At 42.3% G+C, this 22719-nt stretch overlaps 1 protein-coding gene across 3 annotated transcripts; it reads right to left on the bottom strand.

The window, feature by feature from the left end:
- Nucleotides 1-980: 980 nt before the first annotated feature.
- Nucleotides 981-20807, bottom strand: nfat5a (nuclear factor of activated T cells 5a). Of its 3 annotated transcripts, XM_053427953.1 has the most exons (13): nt 17254-17306; nt 11269-11397; nt 9273-9335; nt 8082-8712; nt 7753-7936; nt 6231-6421; nt 5950-6122; nt 5593-5727; nt 5421-5473; nt 5158-5290; nt 4815-4999; nt 2395-4735; nt 981-2191 (listed from the first exon to the last, which is right to left on the bottom strand). In XM_053427953.1, exons 4-13 carry the CDS (start codon nt 8663-8665, stop codon nt 1788-1790), a joined length of 4383 nt encoding a protein of 1460 aa, XP_053283928.1. In that variant the 5' UTR covers nt 8666-8712; nt 9273-9335; nt 11269-11397; nt 17254-17306; the 3' UTR covers nt 981-1787. The 3 variants fall into 3 exon arrangements, with proteins under 3 accessions (XP_053283928.1, XP_053283926.1, XP_053283927.1); XM_053427951.1 differs by lacking the exons at nt 9273-9335; nt 17254-17306 and adding an exon at nt 20464-20807; XM_053427952.1 differs by lacking the exon at nt 9273-9335.
- Nucleotides 20808-22719: the final 1912 nt, after the last annotated feature.

Raw genomic sequence — 22719 nt, 5'->3', positions numbered from 1 at the left:
CTACTGGGTGCCAACTTCACATGGTGCCAGCCTGCGCACGGTACCAACACAGACAAAAACTTAAATATCTAACACAACACAAGGTAGAACAGTCTCAAGTGACAGACTGAACAGTAAATAGTACAAATAGCATAACAATGAAAATCCTTCATTTCGATGCACAATCTGAATGAATCCGTGTTTTAGGTGTTTAGTCAGTGTGTAAAACACAAAGGCCTACTCACCACGCCAACACTGAAAAATGCTTTTGTGGGAACGGCTTTTTTTTGACAGACTTGACTGGACCACTGAGACCGAATATAAAAAGGGATCCAACAGTGAGCAGACATTCTATACAAAGTTGTCCTAGACCTCAAAAATATTCTGACATGAGAAAATGTAAAAATGTTTGGTTAAGATGTATTTTACTCTTACAAGACAACTGCTTTCTGTTTTGATTTTTTTGTTTGTTTGTTTTTTCTTTTTTTTTTAAGTGGACGTTTCCGAGTACAAATTCAGCTGGGTCAGTAGAGAGCTGTGGACGGATATAAGGATTAGCTGGTTACACAAAAGAGGTTATAAAGTGCTTGAGATAAACTGTTTATAAAAACACAACACTCCATTTTCACTAGTGGAAAGTTTAGCTCTATCCACGTTAGATTGGTAAAGTTACCAACTTCTTTAACACAAAAAGATACACACACTACAATGCTTCTTAAAAGTTCACCAAGAAAGCTGATGAGGCCTAAACATATGAAAACACTGGAAGGTGCCTAAAAGGCCACAAAAGGCCAAGTCACATTATTCACCAGGTTGAATCTCATTTGCGAGTGTTGAATATTCTCACCTCCTTCTGCTACACGCCGGGGGGACAACCTGCAGTATAAATATGTAATGATACCCCATTTTAGTCAGTGAGAAATTCTTAAGGAGAAGAGTTTAACTGTCTTCCTTCTGTAGAGTCTGCTCAGGAGATGGATGCAAAACATTCTCCAACTATGTGTAATCTAACCATCTTTGCTCCTTATATATAATTTAGTAAAACTGCCGAGATGTGCAAACACGAGGGGTTGATTAACTGCAAAAGATCTGCAAAGATGACAAAAGAATCACGATATTCACTCCTGTTTTTGTGCCAGACTGTCTTCCCCCTGTTTCGCTGCCGTCCCACAAACGACGGACAGACTAACACAACTGTCCCCCAACTCTCTCTCCGAGGGAAATTAGTTTATACACTCACAGAATGAGATTCAGCCTATATCGGACACTTACGCGCTATGTGATATCCACTCCATGGCTGACTGTTTTATCTTCTCCGCCTGCTCTTACAGCCTAGTCTCCATCACATTACTATTTCCCATTTCAACATCACCGACATTCTTTATCCCTTTCCAGTTTCCCCACTAAAACCTGATAGACTTTTATCAATATCATCTCTTAGGCTCACATTGTTAAAAACACTCTGACAACAAAACACTGCATTTCTGAGACTGAAAGGTAAAGCTGTCATTACGGGCCTCTCTGATCCTGCAAGAGGGGTAACAACAAAGACGGACTCATCTATTCAAGGAGAATGGATCAATGAAAAGCTGTAATGAATGATAAATATTTCATAAAACAATGGGTTACATGAGCTCATAATTTGGTTTTAGGGAAAAGGGGGCATTTAATTCTTAAATATTTTAATTTTCTACATTTTGCGGCACTGGCACAAAACACTTGCACCGCCACTTTGTTGATGTTAGGATGTATAACTAGCTACATATCTCTCACTCTCCTTGGAGAACACATTGTCCAAATATTTATCACTACTTCTGTAGGCTTTCCAGGAGGTCCTCGATTTTATCCATGCTGGATGATACAGATAATGATGCCTGCAACTGATTATGCAAGCTGCTCTGTATCTGCATCTGTAGATTGGTCTGCATTGGAGTTGGCAAGCTTGTTTCGATGTTTGCCTGTAAACCAGACTGCAGGGCTGCTTGTGTGTTTGTCTGCATCGCATTTTGCAGGCTGGTCTGCATGGCGTTCTCTAAGCTGGACTGCATCTGTGCCTGTAGAGTGTTCTGTAGGCTGCTGTGCATGGGGGCTTGCATTGGGGGGGCAGCCTGGGCCATTGGCTGATCCAAGTGAGGCTGCATGTGACTGGAGTTCTGGGGCTGGCTCTGAGCAGGCAGGGTGGGTCCGGAGGAATTGAGCAGCTGTGGCGAGTCTGGGAGGAAGAAAGAATTTGTGATGATCACTATAATCAAACAGTAGGTAATGGATGTAATTATGACATCGGTGCAACTCAGGATGCACTTGGATATGTTCAGCTCAATGGGTGAAGAATCTGAGCAGCATGGAATTCAGGAAAACAACTCACTTAACTGTTATTTTTATACTTAAGAGGTGGAGAAGCCCCAATCCTCTTACCGTTCTGGATGCCAAACACAAACACGTTGGTTTGTCCTTGAGGAGCCACATTCCCGCCCACAGTTGTCTGGAAAAGCTGCTCTGGTGGCTGCTGTCCAGGGCTGGCTACAACGCCCACACCACCTTGAACGACGAAGATGGTTGTGCCAGTGGCCGGAGCCTGGTTGTTTAGCTCCTGTGAGCTTATAGTGCTCTGCAGGCCAGACAGAGACGTCTGCGGTAGAAAGAGCTCCACAGGTTGACTGCTTCGGGCGCTGCTGGAGCTTGAGCCTACTTGCATTGGCTGCTGCTCCTGGAATAAGCTCTGCTGTTGGTTCTCATTGGATGACGAGTTGTTGCCTGAAGAGCTCTGGTCTTGGAACGACATGGGCTCTGCTGGGTCTGGCTGAGGGATTCCAACACTAATGCTCCCCATGGGGGAAGGGCCTTGGGTCTGGGTGCTGAAGAGAAGAGTTGGGGGAATAGCCTGCGGGTTAAGATCTGTCGTGCAGAGGAGCAAACCTGTCTGCTGGGGTTGGGAAAGTTGGTTCTGTGGGACAGGGTTACCCTGGGAGTGGTTTGGAATACTTTGGAACAAAGAGCCCTGCTGGCCCATTGGAAGCTGTGGGGGCTGTTGCTGGTTCTGCTGTGCTGACTGCTGCTCCTCCATGGGGGTGCTCTGCTGCTGCATTTGGGAGAGTTGAGCTTGGGGTTGGTTCTGAAACATTGTAACAGACTGGGGCTGGCTCGCGGATGTTTTCATGGACGAGATGAACGCCAGCTGCGGTTGTTGCTGTTGCTGGGGAGGGTTTGGGGACAGGTAAAGTGCTGAGCCAGTCGACTGCTGCTCTGAGTTGAGAACGCCACTCGTCAGGACAGTCAGTGTGTTCTGGAGCAGGGCAGCCTGGACCTGCTGTTGGGAGCCCTGGGACTCTGCAAGGGGCCTGGGTGATTGGAAGAGCTGTTGTGGGGGGGATGTGTGGGATGGAGGCTGTGTTGGGAAGCTGGTCTGGATGGTGAGCAGGTCTCCGGCCCGTTGAAGGAGGGACCCTGGCTGCTGTACTTGCGGGGATGAGTGAATCTGTGGCTGGAGCAACTCAGCCTGAAGCTGCTGCTGTAAATTCTCCAAGACCTGTTGCTCTTGTAGTTGCTGCTGCTGCTGTTGTAAGTTGCTCAATGCTTGATTTTGCTGCTGCTGTTGCTGCTGCTGCTGCTGCTGCTGTAGATGCTGCTGCTGCTGCTGCTGCTGTAGATGCTGCTGCTGTTGAAAATTTGTCAGTATTTGATTTTGCTGTTGCTGATCCTGAAGTTGGATGTTGTTAAGGACTTGCTGTTGCTGATCCTGAAGTTGGATGTTGTTCAGGACTTGCTGTTGCTGATCCTGAAGCTGGATGTTGTTCAGGACTTGCTGTTGCTGATCCTGAAGCTGGATGTTGTTCAGGACTTGCTGTTGCTGATTCTGTTGCAACTGTTGCTGCTGTTGAAGGTTCTCAATGAGCTGCTGCTGCTGTTGCAGTTGCTGTTGGTCCTGTGGCTGTAGTATTAGTTGCTGTTGCATCTGCATGTTGCCAAGGACTTGCTGCTGCTGCTGTAGATGTTGCTGCTCATGTTGGTGCTGAAGGTTATCAAGGATTTGCTGTTGTTGAAGTTGTTGATGCTGTTGAAACTGTTGCTGTATTTGTTGTTGTTGTTGCTGCTGTTGCATTTGCTGCTGCTGCTGTTGTTGCTGTTGCTGTTGCATTTGTATCTGTAGCTGTTGCCGTGTAGACATCGAATTATCAGTGTTTCCTAATCTAAGGCTGTTCATGTTTTCTTGGACGTGCTGTTGAAGAGAGTCTGCAGAGGGGTTGGGGCTATAAAGCACTGAGTTTAGTTGCTGCTGGGCTACAGCCGCCTCAAACACCTGCTGGAGCGTGGTGTTACCTCCGGCTTGTAGCTCCCTTACTGCCCTCTCCAGCTGGGCCACCCCTTCCTGGGGGAACATGGGAGCCTGTGACTGTTGTGGCTGTGGCTGAGATGGAGTTGATATTTGGGGCATGGCAACAACAACAACCCCTCCGCTATTGTTGGAATTCTCAGGTGGCAGGTTGTCCTGAGGATCTCTGAGGAATTGCTGAGGGACGTCTGGTGTAACAGGAGGGATTGTGGTGTCTCCTGACACTGGGAAGGAGGTTGTGGGGGAAATGTCTTGCTTCTGTATCGTACTGAGAGACTCTAGGCTGGGGAACACAGGGGGTGCCTGGGGAAGCTCCACATCTTCAGGTTGTAGGGGCATCGGACTCTGAAAGGATTCCCCCCCTGGATGGGGACTGGAGCTGAGCTCTAGGGTCTGCTGCACCGAGACAAGAGGGTCAGGGGATGGCTGAGAAAAGAGGAAAGAGAAATGTTACAAACTCCAATTCTGTAGAGGTTTTCCTTTTGGTGAGTGAATTATATGGTACCTTAAAGACATCCGTGGGTGGTGGATTGCTGGACACTTCCATTGGTGTGTCTTCTTGGCGTTTGGAAGGCTGACCAGAGCAGTTGGTTTGCTCAGATGACATAGATTTCATCTGCCCATCAAACATACATGTCTTGAGTAGAGAGGGTCCCTCTGTTTTTACCGTCCGGGCATTGGAGTTATCAGCTGAGGGTTAAAGTAGAAACGCAGGATAGTTATATATTTTTTTTATATATCAATAAAACGGGACTAAATAGAGCTCTACCCACACCTATTTTCAATAACCTACAAGAGGCTTGAAATGTATCAACAGGTATCCTCTGTCCTTCTGCTCGTGGCTGTACCTGAGTCTGGAGTGTAGCTGAAGGGCTGGGCGTCATGTGATCTACCAGCATTGGTCATCACAAAGATTCCCACGGACACTGGAGAAGTGATTGACTGGTTGTGGAACGGAGGAGCGGTCACTATCAAATGGTTCTGGAAGACATTAAAGATTCAAAAGAGAAATCTTAGTTTCAGTAGAATTGCATGAGAAGAATTGTCAGCAACATTTTACATTATTCAAGAGGAAAAACAAGGAATATTTATACAGATGTGTTATTTTTACCTGATGGAAAAGGTCCATGTCAATCTTGGCCTCGGCTTGCCAGGAATTGTCATCTATGAATAAAACAATTAAGAGTTTTTACTTTTTCATTCATCAGAACATTTACATGCAGATACTAATTATCACACAAATATGTGGGACAACGCTGACGAAACCCAGATGGCTACAACACCTGCAATGTTCTCCTGAAAAATCACTTTGGTTCCTTTGAGGAAGTTCTTTCCAATGATAAAAACGTCCTCTCCTCCTCTCACTGAGCAGCTGTGAAGACTCTTCTTCAGGATCTCTGGCACTCCCGCTGGCTGGGCTGGAGAACAAAAGAAGGGTGGAAGAATTAAAATTCACATGACTTCGGAATTAGTCTCTGCCAGAGAGCAAGAGCAAGACTCAACAGAAACAACGGAAACTGAGTTCTGTGGTCTGATGACCATCACAGTAAATGCTGTATGTGATAAAAGCCCAACACCGCTGGAAACACATCATCCACATTGTAGGGTTGGACTGTTTAACTTGTGCCTGATCTACTCACTGCAGAGGATTGGCGATGAAGGGACCTGTAGAGTGAGGGTAGATCCATCAGGTTGGGGGATGCTGACCCTGAAAGCCAGCCTGGCACGGGTGCTCTTTTTCTTCGATCCTGCAACACCAATACGGGCCTCCACATCTGCATTACGCAGCTTCAAAATGCCTACACAGTCCACCCTGTGGAAGGAGCAAATGATGGAGGAATATATAAAAAATATCTCTTAAGCATCAACACGATACAAGGATTAACTGATCCCAAATTATCCATAGAAACCAGCTCCTTACGCAAGTGTCATATCACTGCTAGGCTCCAAAGGGATCTCAATAACAATGGTGCCCTCTATGTCCACTTCCTTGCAGGCAGTGGTGTTGCGGCCGGTCACTCTGCACGCCTGATAGAAACCATGAGGCTTCACTCTGCCTGCATCATTTGCTACAAACACCTGCAGCACAACTGGATCATTCACACCCTCCAACTGGGGACAAAAAAGAGAAATGTAAACATAATTAACATTAGTATTGAGCTTCACTAATAATAGAAGGCATCTAATTATAAAATTATAGCTGGTATAAGCAGCAATGGGTCGGGCCGGGCATTTTGAGAAAGTATAGGAGAAGAACATTTTATTGTAACAAAGTTTGATAGCTCTATGAGTGACAAACTGTTGTTTGAAGATTATGTTTTTCCATTGACTGCAATAGGGGAAATTATGATAAATATCACAACATTTAAAAAAGTTCTATTATTGAGATAAAAGTCTGATATTTTCCACATTGCATCTTCCAAGACATAAGCATTTTGTCATTGAGAACTAAGGCCCACAACGCCAGTTGAGGACTATTGACATAAGACTGGACCTATGTGCTAAGTTTGGTTAATTTTCATGCATGGGAAGGTGGATCTCAGTGGAAGAATAAGAAGAAGAAGACCATTGAGAAAACCAAGAGGGACCAGCAGCATCGCAGCCCGGCCCCTAATAATAGCATTTTTTAACGCCCAAAGCAACACCTATCATGGAGGAAATACAAAATGCATACAGAGCAACAACTCCTTATTAGAGGATCCATGTTACGCTTCAAGAATAGACACAAAAATAGAAACAATTATGAAACCAATGTAGTTTGTGGATGTTGTCAGAGTTGATAGAAAAAGTCTTTTCTATTTTCTCCATATGTGGATCTGACAAAAACAGACAAGAGATGTTTTTAATTCTATCACACATAAATGTATTTGCTCAAAGATAAACCTGCGAACATCTTTACTTTTATCATGCATTACGTGTGTGCTTCCTTTCAGGGTTGTTTCATTGAGTGCTTCAAACATTAACTTCTAAAGAATTAAGACCTTGCTTTAAACTACATTATTAACCTCCTGTGTGCCTGGGAATTGACTTGGATAAGTGTTTGCAGCTCTGCTCATTATTCCCAGGTCACGGCTAATGACTAAGAATAGGATGGGGCCATTTCTGTTAAAGTCCCTAAACTGTGGGGACAAGCAGTCAGAGCAGTTAGGGTATTTTTAAACTCTCCATGAAACACTTATTATATTTCCATTGTATGTGCAACCTTTGTTTTATGAGCTACTGATCTTTCTCTTTGTCCGTTGCTGTTTTTAACTCCTTCCTTTCTGTTAAGCCTGTGTTTATTGATATATTAGTTCATTATATTTGTCTGTATAGGTATTCTCTTGTGGTGCAGTGCACTCCACACTCTGTGCCCTGTGAATCTTTTTCTTATATAACGCCAACTTTGGTGTTAGTATTTTTTTTCTGTGTCAAGAAGCAGCTGGTGGACTGCTTTGTCCAACCTTGACAGTGGGGAATCCCTGCTGTGTGCGGTCTTTGACGGAGCCTCTGCTGCCCTCGGTCAGATAGCGAGCTCTGTGCTGGGTCTCTGGCTGCACCAGGATCTTCAAGTCCTTCCCATCGCTCCTCTGGGGGAACTGAGCAGACAGTGACCCACTCTTTACTGCGGTCCCTGGCTCCAGAGAGCTGCAGGGCAACAGAAATCACAAGATGGCATTAATATGACTTTTCGAAATTCAGAATACTTTCCCCGTAACCCCAGTAAGAGACCACACTAATCAGAGTTAAAATGCTGAAAGAATAAGCATTAAATGGACAATGATCACCTCACCTGCCTATTGCACTGGTCTTGTCTGTGCCAAGCTGGGACAGGACAAAGTGAGGGGCCTTGGCGCTGTCGGCATCAAACACATCCATGCTGTCCTCCGGATTAGCAGGCTTTGGGCCAGGCCGCTGACGAGGGGTGCGTTTTCTGGATTTGCGGGGCACCTCTGTGTTGTCATTGTAGGAGACCGAGCTGACCAAGCTGAAGTTGGAGACTGAGTCATCAGCCCACATGCTGCTGCTGTGTTCGGAGTCTGGACCAGTTGGAGCAGATACAGTAGTCTCCTCTTGACAAGACATCTGGCTATCGTCAAATAGGTCCTCAGGTGGTGGGGATATGCTCAACACAGGCCTCCGTTTGGATGGGGTGTTCTGAGGCTGCTGGGCTCCTAGCCCTGACAACACTCCTGACCCTATGTCTCCTGATGCAGTGTTCTGCCCACTGCCGCCTCTGTTGGGGCCAGATACAGCACCCTCCACACCTTGCATCTCTGAAGCTCCAGCTCCTTCTCCTCCAGTGGACTGGAGATGCTGTGGAACCTTGAGATGGTCTAAGGTCGAGGTAGAGGGACCAGTGGATGGCACTCCCATGGCCAGGGAGGAAGAGGCAGAAGGACTGGAGGTGGAAGAGCTGGCATCTGTAGTAGCATACACAGGTGAAAGAGTTAGTACAGATGCTCAGCATAGAGCAGGCTAGCAGTCCCATTCAAGCAGCTGAATTTGTGCATAATTTTGTATTGAGTTCCCCTCTTCCCAACTCTAATTTCGATAGACTGCTGTGAGTTCTATGCTCTCACTGTGCATGCGAGAGCGGTCAAGCATTGATTAAAAAATCTGAAGTTAAAGTTGAGAAGGGTACAATTGGTCCCACAATGTGTTGATTCCTACAAAACCTGTCTTAATTAAAATCAATGTGACAAAACTGACATGCTTTGTTTACAAAAACAAAAGCAAGCTAAAATATTGTTGCATACACATTGCCAGAAAAAAAACAGAAGAAAATCTGCTCAAACTTTCTCGTACAGCCAAATTTGCAAGCTGGTAATGTGGCGCCAAATTAAGTTTGCCAGGGTTGCCAGGGTTACAATACAGTTTGTGCAATGTGCATTCAGTAGTAAACAGTAGTTTGCGCATGCCAATTGGAAGATTTGGTTGGGACTGAGCGTAGCCATGGAGACAGAATAAACAAGCCTCTGACCTATGGAGCAGTGAACTGCAGACCATTTTATATGCAGACACTCCCTGCCTCAGAGGGAACTTCCTGCAATAAAAACGAGACAGCCAATGAGCAACAAGAGAGCTGATCATTCAAGATTCAACTTCTGTCAATCAGTAAACTGGATCAGTTCATATACTTAAGGACGGAGTGACTTTTGTAGTTGATCATTTATAGACACTTTAAAGTATGTTGATTTGGTTCACAATCATCTGAAGGATGTCACAGTAGTCATGCTTCTGATCAGCACTGTTTAGGACCAGCCGGGTCAGACAGGATAGTAGCATTAACAAAAGCTCTCGCTCTCCCTCAACATGACTGTGGACTAGTTAGGTTGCACCTTAGATGAAACTGAAATCTAGAATCCTCAGTTATATCTGATGTCGACTGCCCTGAACCATGATCAGACAGTAGTTTGTTATTTAACAACACGGTCCATTGACAGTTGGGGGCAACTTCACTGTTTCAAAGAGAGAAAAGAATCTCCATAGTGAAAATATATAGGATAACTGCATCTAGCTGCAACACTTCAAAACCTCAGATGAACTACTGTTGTACGTGTGTATAAGAAGTGTGTGAATGTGCATAGGCTGTTTCTGCTCAAGGAACTTGTAAAGCATTTAAAAATAAATATTTATGATACTGATACCTCCAGGCTTATGCACTAAATCAACAGACTGAAACAGAATATAAAGTCATAACATGAGTTATAGTCTGAGACGAGCACTAAAGCCAAAGGACAGCAGTGGTTGACACTGCATTGGGTTTTACTGCGTCTCTTGTCCTGTTCAGACCTGGTATTACCACGCATCTCTGGTAATCCGATCACAAGTGGACAGCTCTAAGTTAGTCATTTCCCACTTGGCATTAGAACGCGTCTCCAGTGACCACTTGTGTTCACATCACACCTCCCCCCTACAGGCAAATAAATACGTACATAATTAGGGTTAGGGTTATGAATGAAGTTTTTAGCCTATTTTATACAGTAAAAAATATAAAATGTATACATGGTGGTGGCTTCAAATAACTCAATGGGTGGCTGTGAGAAAATTAAGAGTAAAAATACTTTTGGGCCACTTGAGACTGTAGTAGAGCGGAGTACGTCAGCTGAGTAGGCGGTCCCTCCATGTGCCTGAGGACTCGGTTTGCGTACATGGAGCTAAAAGAATGTGGCCCCATGCATCCCAGACCATCTGCAAATAGGGTCTGAGTGATCAGATCTCAATGCTTCTTGGCTGCGTTCACACGTATACTGAGAACTGTCAACATGTGATTGAATCAGCCATGATAGGTGTTAATACCAGGTCTGAACGGGGCTGTCTGAACTTTTTTTTTTAAACTGCCTTTAAAGCCACATGGCAAAAAACATTTAGCACAAGCATCACAGGGAGAATAGCTGCTGAGAAATAAAAATGAGTGAAATGAGAAGGAACAAGCTATGTTGCCATGCTGTTAATGCAAATCCCACCAACATTTCTTAAAGCTGTTATTCAGTGTAAAGATCAAAACATAAATACTCTAATCTTAAATTATTGAAGTATAGTACCGTATAAAGGAAGTTTATAAACGGATCTAGAACTATATATCTTTGAACTAACTTTTCAAATATATATATATATATGTTTTTTTACATACACAGAAACAGTTGGATAAGTATCAAAGCCCCAACAGACAAAGTCAAGGTGAGCAATGCTACTGCAAAACACAACATCTAAAATACTCATCATGGCCAAAAACCTTATGACAATGCACTGTCATACCAGCAGTGTTAAAATACCTTTGCTGAAATATAAATGCTATCCTGTCTAATCTCAGACAGTCACAAATATTAATGTCTCAGAAATCAGTGAACTGTGAAGTTGCCCCCAGACAAAGAATACAAATCTCTTATTGGTTTTCTTCACCCCTACCGGGAATAGTTTGGTAAAGGGGAACTGATCCCAGATCATGGTTTTCATTGGCTGAGCAGGTAGCTCACCTGAGGCCAAGGCTGCAGTTGGCGGCGGTCCCGGCTCTCCCCCACTCTTCTGGCTCATGGTGGGTGGCTCGGTCTGGGTGGACGATGGCTGGAGCTGGAGCTCTTTAGGGAGGAGGTCATAAACCGACTCTGCCATAAAGGATGAGCAGGAGAAGAAAAATTAGGTTTTGAAAGACATAAATTGGTTTGTTATTTATTAATGGCCCAAGTAATTAGAAAAGATGGTGGACATTTACTGACAGCTTTGAGTTCAACACCTCTGCTTTAGGCCTTTCCAGAAATGGATCGATCCAAAGACTTTTGCAGCTTTTGTAGTAACATTTCTCCAATTTATTTAAATAAAAACACATCTGGTTGTGATGTCAGTTAACGCAGATCACTGCTTTCACAGTTCAAATACCACAGAACTTCAATGTCAAACACAGGACGACAAGTTTTCCGTACAAACCAGCCATTATCTTGCCTGGAGAATGAAACTGAAGCAGAAGAGCCTTCAAATGCACTAATAGACTAATGACTGCTAGATATCGGTTCCAAAAAAGGTCAGACTGCAGAAGTAAACCTCCTCATATGGTTAATTTATTTTCCACTAATGAAATCTTGGTGGTAATAGCCCAGCTCCTACTGTATCGCACTCGGGGTGGTTGTTATTTCCTTGTTCCCTTCTTAAAAATAAAAATCCCGGAAAGGAACTGGAAGCAGACCCGTGTCTCATGATCCAAATTTCTACTGCATCTTCAAAAAATAATCTTCGGTCAACACTAACACAACACGGGGTATCTTATGATAAACTAAATTAGGCTCCCTAGGGGCTTAGTGTAATAAAGCCTGCAGAGACTTTCCCTGGTATTTGATGACGCTGATCCCTTGAAGAACTGCAGCAGTTACCCTGGCACAGACCACATTTGATGGAAGATGAACACGATGATTAGGTAGAGTGGTTGCTATGAAACGGGGACCTATCAACACCCTGACATGGATATTTCAGCTGTGCATCTGTGGCACCCAGCATGTGTAGTAGTCATCTGATACACAGCTATGACTTAGCTCCGGCAGAATGGCGAAGCTGACAAGACACATGATCTCGCACTTCTGTGACGTCAATGATGCTGAGAGAGTCTCAAGACAAAGTCCCCACAGTTCACAGAGAACAACAGAGTGCACTAATTCACAAACACAGACAGGCAATAACTTCCAACACTGAGACCGAGGCTTCACTCTGCACTCCATTGCTAATCCAAAGGTAATCTCTCTTCAAGGAATGGTTCCATCAGAATTACAGTAAAAGTCCATCCATCCAGAGGGATAACCTTCCATCTGAGGCTGTTGTGCTTTGTTCATGGTGTGAAGAGAGGGAGTCTTTGTGCATGGTTGTATTACGGACCGACTGGCAACTCAACATGACCTCAGTCTTCACTAATACTCTTTTCACACAGTAGATGTGTATAATTTGAGTTGAGTGAATGTGTGTTCAGCCGGCCTGCAAACCATTTATATGCGACAGGCATTCATATATAAACAAATGCTGTCACCATCCACCGGCTCGCAATACATTTGTGACAATAGGCTATTACATTTACATCCTTACCGACTGAGTTATATTACAAAGTCAATATAACTGCACGTGTTCTGATACCAGCATCGGAAAGGCCTCTGACACTGCCGGGTCGGGTCACTGCGAGTTCATGAATCTAAGTACCGATCCAAAACCACATCTTATTAGTTTCACCCAGAAAGGTTCTTTCCATGTAAATCCCTTTTTGCACTGTCCTGTCACTGCACCACCCTCTGCTCTTGATTGGGCCACGATAAACGTTAGCAGCGGAATGAACCAGCAAGTCATAAAGACAAATATAACAAGAAAAACTGAACCATTTGTTCAGACATGCAAACTCTGAATAAGACGACCATTGTTTTCCCATGTATTCTTCATACATGCACTAATCTATGAAGCCATTCATAGCCAGAACAGTGTTGACATTTATCTGACTTCATAGATAAATTATGATGTTGGAGGTTGTAAATACAATTTTGAAACGAAATCTCTAAACTCACTTAACAGTTCTACTTACACTGCTGTTAAAGCATAAAATGTTACAATGTTTTGTTTTTGTTTGCAAAAATCTCTATCACATAAATTTCCATTGATAAGAAACCTAGTGGTTTCACTGTGGGGAAAAAAGTCCAATGAAGCTTAACAGCCATAACATTCAATAAGAGATCTGTGTTGGTTTATTTCCATGGTACTAATATCTTTATCATATGTACTTATTTTGGTCTAATTATCTTTAACACAAAATGCTCACAAAGGCACACGTTCATTTTAAAGACCAGGTTGCTGCTCAATCAAATTTGGGTATGCAAATGCATAGTCTGGATTTCATTCTGTGTTTTGTTTACTCGTCTGTCAGACTGCCGGGGGTCACAGCAGCATGCAAACAGTGTATTCAAACTCACTGAGCACTTTATTAAGAACACCATACTACTATACTAATACCAGGTAGTTTCATTCCTTGTTCTTAAGAGAGTAGTTCAACAGTTAAAACAGCCTTAATCCTTCCTGGCATGGATTCCACAAGAAAATGTCTTTGAGATTCTGGCCCATGTTGACCTAATTGCATCACATCTTTTATGCAGATTTGTCAGCTGCACATGAATGCTGCAAATCTCCCGTTCTATCAAATCCCAAAGGTTTTATATTTGATCTGATGCCCGGCAAGGCCACTGAAGTACACTGAACTCATTGTCATGTCCATAAAACTAGTTTGTCGCGGTGTGGGCTTAGTGACATTCTCCATTATCATGCCGATGTAGCCATACAAACCATGATCGAGTTCTATTCAGGGAGTCAAAGTTTTCCAAGAAAACATTCCTCACACCACTACACCATCCTGGACTCAACACGACAGGCCAATGTTGGTAAGCCTGTGCCCACGGCAGCCTCAGATTTCAGTTCTTGGCAGGAGACATTATGTAAACATCAAGTGAAGATCCTGACCTCTATCTGCTTTAGTGATGTTCCTAGCAACTCTAATGAGGCACTATCTCTGCATTCCTTGGAGATTGGTACCATCTACGGTGATATCCTACCCCTCAGGTCAAACAGTTAACTGACCGCACAAGGACTGAGGACTGCACAACCCTGTGTCTGCCTTTTGGTTTAATTTATTCTGTCAAATTCATAGCCGTTCTGCAGGTGTGTGATGATGCTAATGCCACATGATGGATAATTTGCGTGAACAAGCATGGGTATTGTGCAGAGGGGTAAATCTGTGGTGATGGAAAAGTAAGTATATTTTAGGCTTGGTTACACTCATTGTTTAAATATTGCTACAAATACAACCTTGGGTTTTGGTTCCAATATCAAAATATTACAATTACACGGCATATACACGTTTTTTGACAAACGTACACAAGACTAATGTGAATGAAGTGTTTGGGGCTCATATTTGATGGTTTTGATAATCTACAAAACTCTTAATCATAACGATATATCACATCCCTTCAAATGTTCTTCTCACTTGGACTGAAGATGTGCTTCCTAACATTATTCCAGTAAGGTCAATTAACAAAGGTCAAACACATCTCATAAATCTTTAGTTACTGGAGAAATATAAATATTCTAGTTAAACTGTTACCCCTGTTAATAAGTGATTAACAGATGCAGACATCACAGAGAGTTAACTTCCAAAAGAGAAAACATTCAGTAAATCTTGCCTCAGATAAACCTCAGTTGAAAAGGACCCACGTTTAAATTCTCTCTCCTCCCAAACAAATGAAAATCGTGAAATGGATTATGATGTTTGTCTAAATTTACTTTTATAGAAATCAGATGACATCTGATGATCTCATAGATCTCCAAGCCTTCCTGAATATGCCAAAAAAAGTAATTCGCAGCACCCTAGCCTTTCAGGGGGCGGACTGAATTAAACCTAAACTTAGAACAATTAAATTACCTCATATCATAGTTATGCACTGCTCACATTACACATGCCTTGAAAGCTTTGCCAAATGGCAAGGCCAACAGTACATTTATATTTTTTGCAGCTGGCTTAGGGCTACGAGTAGGGATAACAGAATAGACAATTCCTGAGGACAGTGTTTTTGTTGCAAACGAGAAAACATACAGACCAAGAATGTGTCAGAGTCCAACAATGACTGTTTTAAAGACACTCTTAAACACAAGCGCCAGAAAACTGACAGTAGAGCCACTGACTGCACTTGAAACACATAACATCATTTTCAGCTGTAGATTTCCTACATTTGTATTTACCTTGAAACTGAAATGTAGTAGCAATGATTGTCTGCATGTGCTGTACTTGATGTGCCTGTGTATTCCGATTACTAAACGAGAACAATAGTGCAAGGTCAAAAACACAAATAAAACTGTGCAAACATTTCCGTGCCATTGCCCTTAAATCACATTGCACAGTTATTTTGCCCACCCGGCTCGTGTTTTGAGACTTTTAAAGTGTGTAACTTCCAGCCCTGCTCTTTGTAACTTGAGTTGAGTGTAGAGCTCTATCCCTGATTATTCAGACTCGGAGCAGGAGGGCCATCTTATCTTTATAAGCGTAATTTAATGAAATTTTAAAAAATAGACACAAGACCAAGACACACCACATCTAGTTTACATTTACCCCAAAGTTACAGGTATATATGCCACAAGTTTTTTAAACTTTCTAAACCACAGTATAGAGTTGACCTAGCCTTAATTATAATCACTGTTTGAGCTTAAAGCTATGCAGTGAATTTACAAATGACACACTTTCATTTCTTCTCACCTGTCTCAGGTGAGTTACAGTAAATGAAACTAATTGAGGCTGCATGAACTGATATGAATACAATCAGCTCAGGAACAAAGGAAGTAATAAAAGGATAAAGAACAAAACCAAACTAAGATTTCACATTAATGATTCATATTTAAAAGAGTTATTCCATGGTTGTTTTCCTCATATACAAAAATGAGCGTCAGTCCACAAATGGCTTATTCTGGAGCTGAGCAATATTTCACTTCAAGGGTCAGTGGACCAATATTTTCTCATTTACCTCTGGAGGTATGTAGCTATACAGATGTTGTTTTTTATTTACACAGCTCTTTAAATTGTTATCTTTTAAGATTCCTGCTGCCCCCATTGCAGTAGATACAAATGGAGTTTCTATTATGTTGCACGCACATTTGAAAACTAAAATCCCTTTGACATCTTACATCCACTTACCCTGAATAATCCACACGGTACACTAACCATTTCTGGAAGTACTTTCTACCAACTCTGTATTGCATGACCTGTTTGTGTCTATCACACAATGGAATCTAATCGGACACACTGATTCTATAGCTCAAGCTTCTCACACTGATAAGTGGATGTACGATTTTTTCCACTCTCAGTGAGACAAAAAAATACTATTTTTGGATCGTCTGTTCATCTAAATGAAAAACTCTTACATAAGCTGTGTGGTGCAAAGATAAAACATTTATGAAATATAATCAGATTACATGTTTCCACTTGAAGTTTGAGAGAGAAAACCCCCCCCAGATAAAGCGAAACAGATAGCTATTCAGCAAGTGCACAAACAGCACTGTGGGAAAGTAAACGTATTTTCTCTCAAATGTAAAATTAGCCTCAGACTATGAGTTTGCAATTGTTTGTATACATCATTACTTTAATCAAACAAAACAGACTTTTCCTAATAATGGTTGGCAATAATTATACTACTGTGAATGTGGCAAGAGTAAAGAAAAGCATGAGGATCATAATTTGAGATGCAAAGAATATTTCAGAGATGATAATCTGGCTGCCTGAATTAAAACTTAACCGAAGGGTTTTAGTGTGTTTATAATTCAAAAGCCATACACAAAGATCTGTGATCGGTGGCATTTGTGTAGTTGAAGGTTGGACAGATTTTGTAAACACACAGTAAAAAAATAACTACTCTGTATTCAGATCCTCTTTTTGATTTACAAGGAAACTAAAGTTAACTGACCATGAAATCCTTGGCCTTTTACTTCACTCTGAGAGTTGGTAGACTATACATGTCCTTGCTGGTACTTCCTGTATGTCAGACTTGGCAAACTGACTCTCCTGCATGGGCTCAAAGACCTGGCTGGCACAGAGTATTTAAAAAAAAAAAAGAAGTCACATTTATATAGTTAACGTTTGGAATTTAACATATGCCTCAATTTAAAACCACAAAATCATCTAAATGGTGTAGCATAATCAACCAGGCCAAAATGAGCTCAAGCAGCTGTCCCCTATTTCACTTACAGACTGATATACATGAGGTTCCTGACTAGATCTTTAATGAACAAGTCTGCTTCCTTGACCCTGATGCAAACACACACCCAATTACTGAGATATAAATAAACAGCCATCATGTGATACAGGGTGACCATATTGCAGGCTCAAACATGCCTTTCAGGGTCCATGGAGCAATGCTCTCTGCTGGCTCCCGAGCACAATATACATAACAGCCGGACAGATGTGGGACCAGCAGGTCAGACAGCAGGCAGCTAAAGACTGTGTAAGACATTAGTGCCAAAGTACTTGTTATTACCCATCAAAATATAGACTCCAGCTGAGATGAGGGTGTAAAATAAGCAGCAGGGGAAGCTCTGTTGTCGCCCAGCATCCTGTCAAAATGTAAAATGCATAAATCCACGTGTCTCAGGTTACATTAACACTTAAAAGGCTGTTACACTACACAACCAGAGACACTATACAAATCTTGCTCATGAACAAGCATGATATTATATTATAATTTACAAGACACAAGATAACAATCGAATGGGAAAACAAGAGTTTCTTTGATTCATATTATTCAAATCATACACTTGCTAACATCGAGGACGTTAACTTATGCCGTGCGTGCTACTGAAAACCAATACAAGCCAAGCTAACTGCAACAAGTGTTAACAGTCTATTTTTTACATGATGCAGCAACGACCTCCTGATAAATAACAACAGTTGGCTGACACGTGTCCAACGACTGTCGGGACGGGGTATATATTTTGGCACTTGAGGCCCATGTGGTAGAAGCAACACCCCCGCACATACCCTGATAGGGAGACTGAGCTTTGCCCAAATGACAACAACTGCATTCTTTCTGTGAATCCAGAGAACGTGAGGAGGATGACTCCGGCTCAGATCCAACCATGATCGACACAACACAGTACTGTAGTTCACAACGAGAATACACCACACAACAGGAATAAGCAACACACACACACACAAACACGGGGGTGGCCAAAGATACATCATTTTAGAATATGGGACTAGCTGGTGAATATCCCTTGTACGTTTGAAGGTCTTCTGCACAATTTAAGTTACCAACTACCAGTTGATGTTAGCAGGTGTTAGCGACTGCCAGCAGTTGTTAAGGACTTAACCTCAGTTGTGTGCCTTCAGTCATCAAGTGTTTTGGCCTTGTAATCAACATAGAGTCCGAACTTGAGGTAACGCTAAGGCTAAAGGTAAATCTGCCCAGCTACTGGCTTGTATGGCAATACTAAGAAAGCCATGTTGCCGGCTCAGTAGATCAGACATCATTACCTCTAAGCCTTTTTAAACTAAACACGGTCCCATTTAAGAACCAACAGAATGTATTTTAAAATACCCTTATTGCGATGCTATAAAAAATACAGTAACCCGCCACGTATCAAAATAAACTAGTGTTTTTTTTAAATACAACTATTTATTTTTACAAGGGGTTATTTTATCACATTGCAAACCATGCCTTTTTGATCTATCCCTCCAGCAGTACACTGACTCAGTTGATGTGGACATTTTTTTAGAACAAACGGCCAACAAGGCATACCATAAATCTGACATGCAACCACTCAACAGATAGTTCAGTCTGACCTCTAGAACTTGTTCGATAATGGAGGGCCTACCTTTCAACAGCAACATCCACAACAATACTAACTAGTCATTCATAAGCAGAAAACTGATAGGACCTTCATCCAGAGAAACTAGTTTCCAAGTGATAAGAGCAATCAGCAACATCAACCAAACCGTCTTGTTCAATCACACCTTAGTTATTTGAGAACAATCTAACAAAAAACAAAACAGCCCCCACTAAGTTACACAATTAGACTCAGAGCTTTGAGCGACAACAAACACCGGTGGTGTATGGGATAACAAGCTGTTGTTAATGACAATAAGGCACAAAAGACAGGTGCGTTTACTACGTTAAACCATCTCTTGGCATTATAAAGTGTTGTAACAACTCTGAAACGCTTCATGGTTTGCTTTCCTGTGCACAACTGGTAGGAACTTAATATTTAACATAGGCTAAAAGTAGCAAGCCAATATTAACTGTGAGGGCTGCTAACGTTACAGAGGTTAAAGAGCTTGCTAAAACAATTTGATTTAGACTAAGATACTACAACGAACACCAGAACCTAGTAGGAACAGTTAAGTATTCAGCATTTTATGCAAAAAAATCGATGGAGAGCTGTCAACCAACACATTTCTCACCTTGTGCTTCTTCTTTTTTGGGTCTCTCTTCCTGCTGAATTATCAATTTTCTGAAGCTTAATGTTCTAATCTCACCAAAACTGGGCAATTTACTGAGTGGTCACCATGACTGGCTGCATGCATCGACTTTCCTTTTTATGACAGCATCACATAGTAGTCTCACATAAAGTATTTCACAGTATACAAAATATGAATCCCTTTTCATCAAACCTATCAAATACAAATGACTAAATACTATTTGGTATTTAAAATACATACATCATAAAAACTGCCCATCCCTCCTCACACACACACACACACACACCTCCACAGGATCAAGACTTAAGTACGTTAAACCGCTGAACAATGTGGTGGCTGGAGATCGACCTCACGTAGCTGTGGCTAGCTAATAGAAATAAATTACCACGGTGCTAGTTACCACCAAGAAAAAACCCTCAGTAACACATCTAACCAGGCCCATGAGTTCTAACATCCTACCATACGAGCAGCCTGATGTGTCACGTCCTTCCACGCATGTGACACAGTCAGCTAACCAGCCAGGTAGTCACCAATGCAAAGGCAGCTAACTAACTAAGCTAGCTAGGTTGGCTAGCAGCAGAAAGGAAGCTAACCACAGCTAGCTAGCAGCTTAACGTGAGCCATCAACACAATTCACAATCTCCTCCGTTTAAAACCGGGACAGAACGGGTTAGTAGCCTTCGCTTAGTAAGCATCTTACCTTTAGAGTACAGAGATTTGGGGGAATTGAGGTCGAGATCCGAGCTAAGGAGGGATATAAAATCAGAGGGCATCGCAACGCTTCATCGAGGGGAGGGGAAGCGGACACTCTTTAGAAGAAACCAGGTCGGCTGCTCTTGGGAAATAAATACTGCGTTTTACAAGCGGAATGTTTAATGAACAACATCGAGCCAAACAAAACTTTCAATAGCCAAAAAAAAGCCCGTCAGCTTGCACGTCTCACGTTAGTGTGTGTGGAGCTGCTGAGAGGACCCACATTTCGTGCTACGTTCAGACGACCACACACAAACACACACACACACTTGCCTACAGTTGGTCGGCCCCTCCCCTGGTCCCGCCCCCTTCTGCTGCCCCCGAGCATGCGCAGTAGCCCTCGCTTCACCTCGATTAATGCACGCACGGCCCCAGCGAGCACAGATGAGAGTAATCTCATTATGTCCCGCCTGGTTTGTCCCTCTCTGAGCCTGTGGACCGACAGGGACACTTAATACGAGCTGTTAGAAAGTCACACAGCTCTGTTTAATCAAACGGGATGCGAGAGAGGGGGGCCCCCTACCCATCTGACCCCAGGGGGCCAATTTTCTCACAATGTGACCCCTGACATTTCTATTATATACTGCTCCACCAGCCTCCATAACTTCACACAGAGAGTACCTCCGCTGCCTCCATGAACAATCGAAACAGACATTTCCTGTCCAGTGTGGGTCGTAACTGAACCCATATGCTCTTACTTTGGTAAAAGAGCAAATACACAACAATAGCAGTAATAATTATAGTCAAAGTGAACCTTATTTTCATTCAGACCATACAACAAGAAGTGCACAGCTGAACAACATTGCTATTCTCCCAGCTCCATATGCAAACATCAAAAGGTAAATAACTGAACACAACAAAAATAGACATAAAGAAATATACGTATAGACCTAAAGACAAACTAAGCCATACAAAATGAAAAATTGCACGTCATCACACAATGGTTGGATTATTGCACAGATTAAATGTAAACTTGGCACTGGTGAATATTAATAAGGTGCGTGAGTGATGAAACATTGAATTATTGCACAAAACATAGCAACATTTAAGAAGATGTAAGATATGAATTCATGGGAGCTGAATATATGTGTCTGTCTGTGTGTGTTTGTTCAGCAGTGCAACAGTTATCAGGCCAGCATATTTGTGTATTGTTAAATGGAATAACATTAATATTATTATTATTAATAATAATAATAATAACAACAATTAAGCTTATTATACTTAAAGTTCAAGCTTTGTTTTTTGTTGTAGGGGAGAGCGGGGTAATGTGGGACATCAGGTGATGTGAAACACCCCCTGTATCTAGGCAACGGAACACATTTGTGATCATGTGACTATTATGTTTTCAAGCCCCTCCCATTCCCGCCTTGCCATGAAGGAGAAGTTGGTGCTGGTGCTGTGGAAAGTATGTTTTTTCACAAAAATGTGTTTTTTGCATGTAAAAGTACATTTTCTTGCTTTGAACTTAATCAACTGTTGTGTCAAAACCAATTGAATCAGGTAGAAAAACTTATATCATACATGTTGGTGAACTTCCAACATATAAAACCATGTGATTGATGCTAGCTGAAGATTAGCCTGAATTGCTAAAAGATGTTGTTTTTCTAAAATTGTGGCTTCGGGGTAAAGTGGGACAGTGTCTCACTTTACCCCACCATGAAGCACAAGTTAAGTTTAGTCTTAAACATATTCTAGTGTTATATTACATTATATATGTTTTATTTTTAATGTCATAAACATTGTAGAAAAGCCATCATGCCAAGAAACTATACACCAGGAAGACAACTTGAGGCCAAGCACCCCTCACAGAGATGGAGAGTGCAGCCGCTGAGGTCATGCAAGGAAAGAAGTCCTTCAGAAAAGCTGGAAGGGATAGAAATATTGATAAGACAACCCTCAAAAGAATCATAAAGAAAAAAGAGAAAGGGAAAGTAAAATCAGTAGCCTGGGGTGCAGTAGCTGAGGCAAAGAGAATATTCACAGATGAGATGGAGGAGGAGCTTGTCAAACACTTGAAACAACCAGCTGACCAGTTCCATGGCCTTGCTCCAGTTAAGTGCCGTGAACTGGCATTTGAATTCGCAGAGAAAAACAATACCCCTGTCCCTGTGCAGGTAAGCTAGGGTGTGCAAGAGATCACATGAATCATAATAATCATAAATGTGCTTAATTGACCAATCCCCATGATTCTGTTACTAGTCCG

This window comes from Pleuronectes platessa, chromosome 7 (assembly GCF_947347685.1).
Source record: "Pleuronectes platessa chromosome 7, fPlePla1.1, whole genome shotgun sequence".
Classification (NCBI taxonomy): domain Eukaryota; kingdom Metazoa; phylum Chordata; class Actinopteri; order Pleuronectiformes; family Pleuronectidae; genus Pleuronectes; species Pleuronectes platessa.
This window is presented reverse-complemented; position numbering and strand designations above follow the sequence as displayed.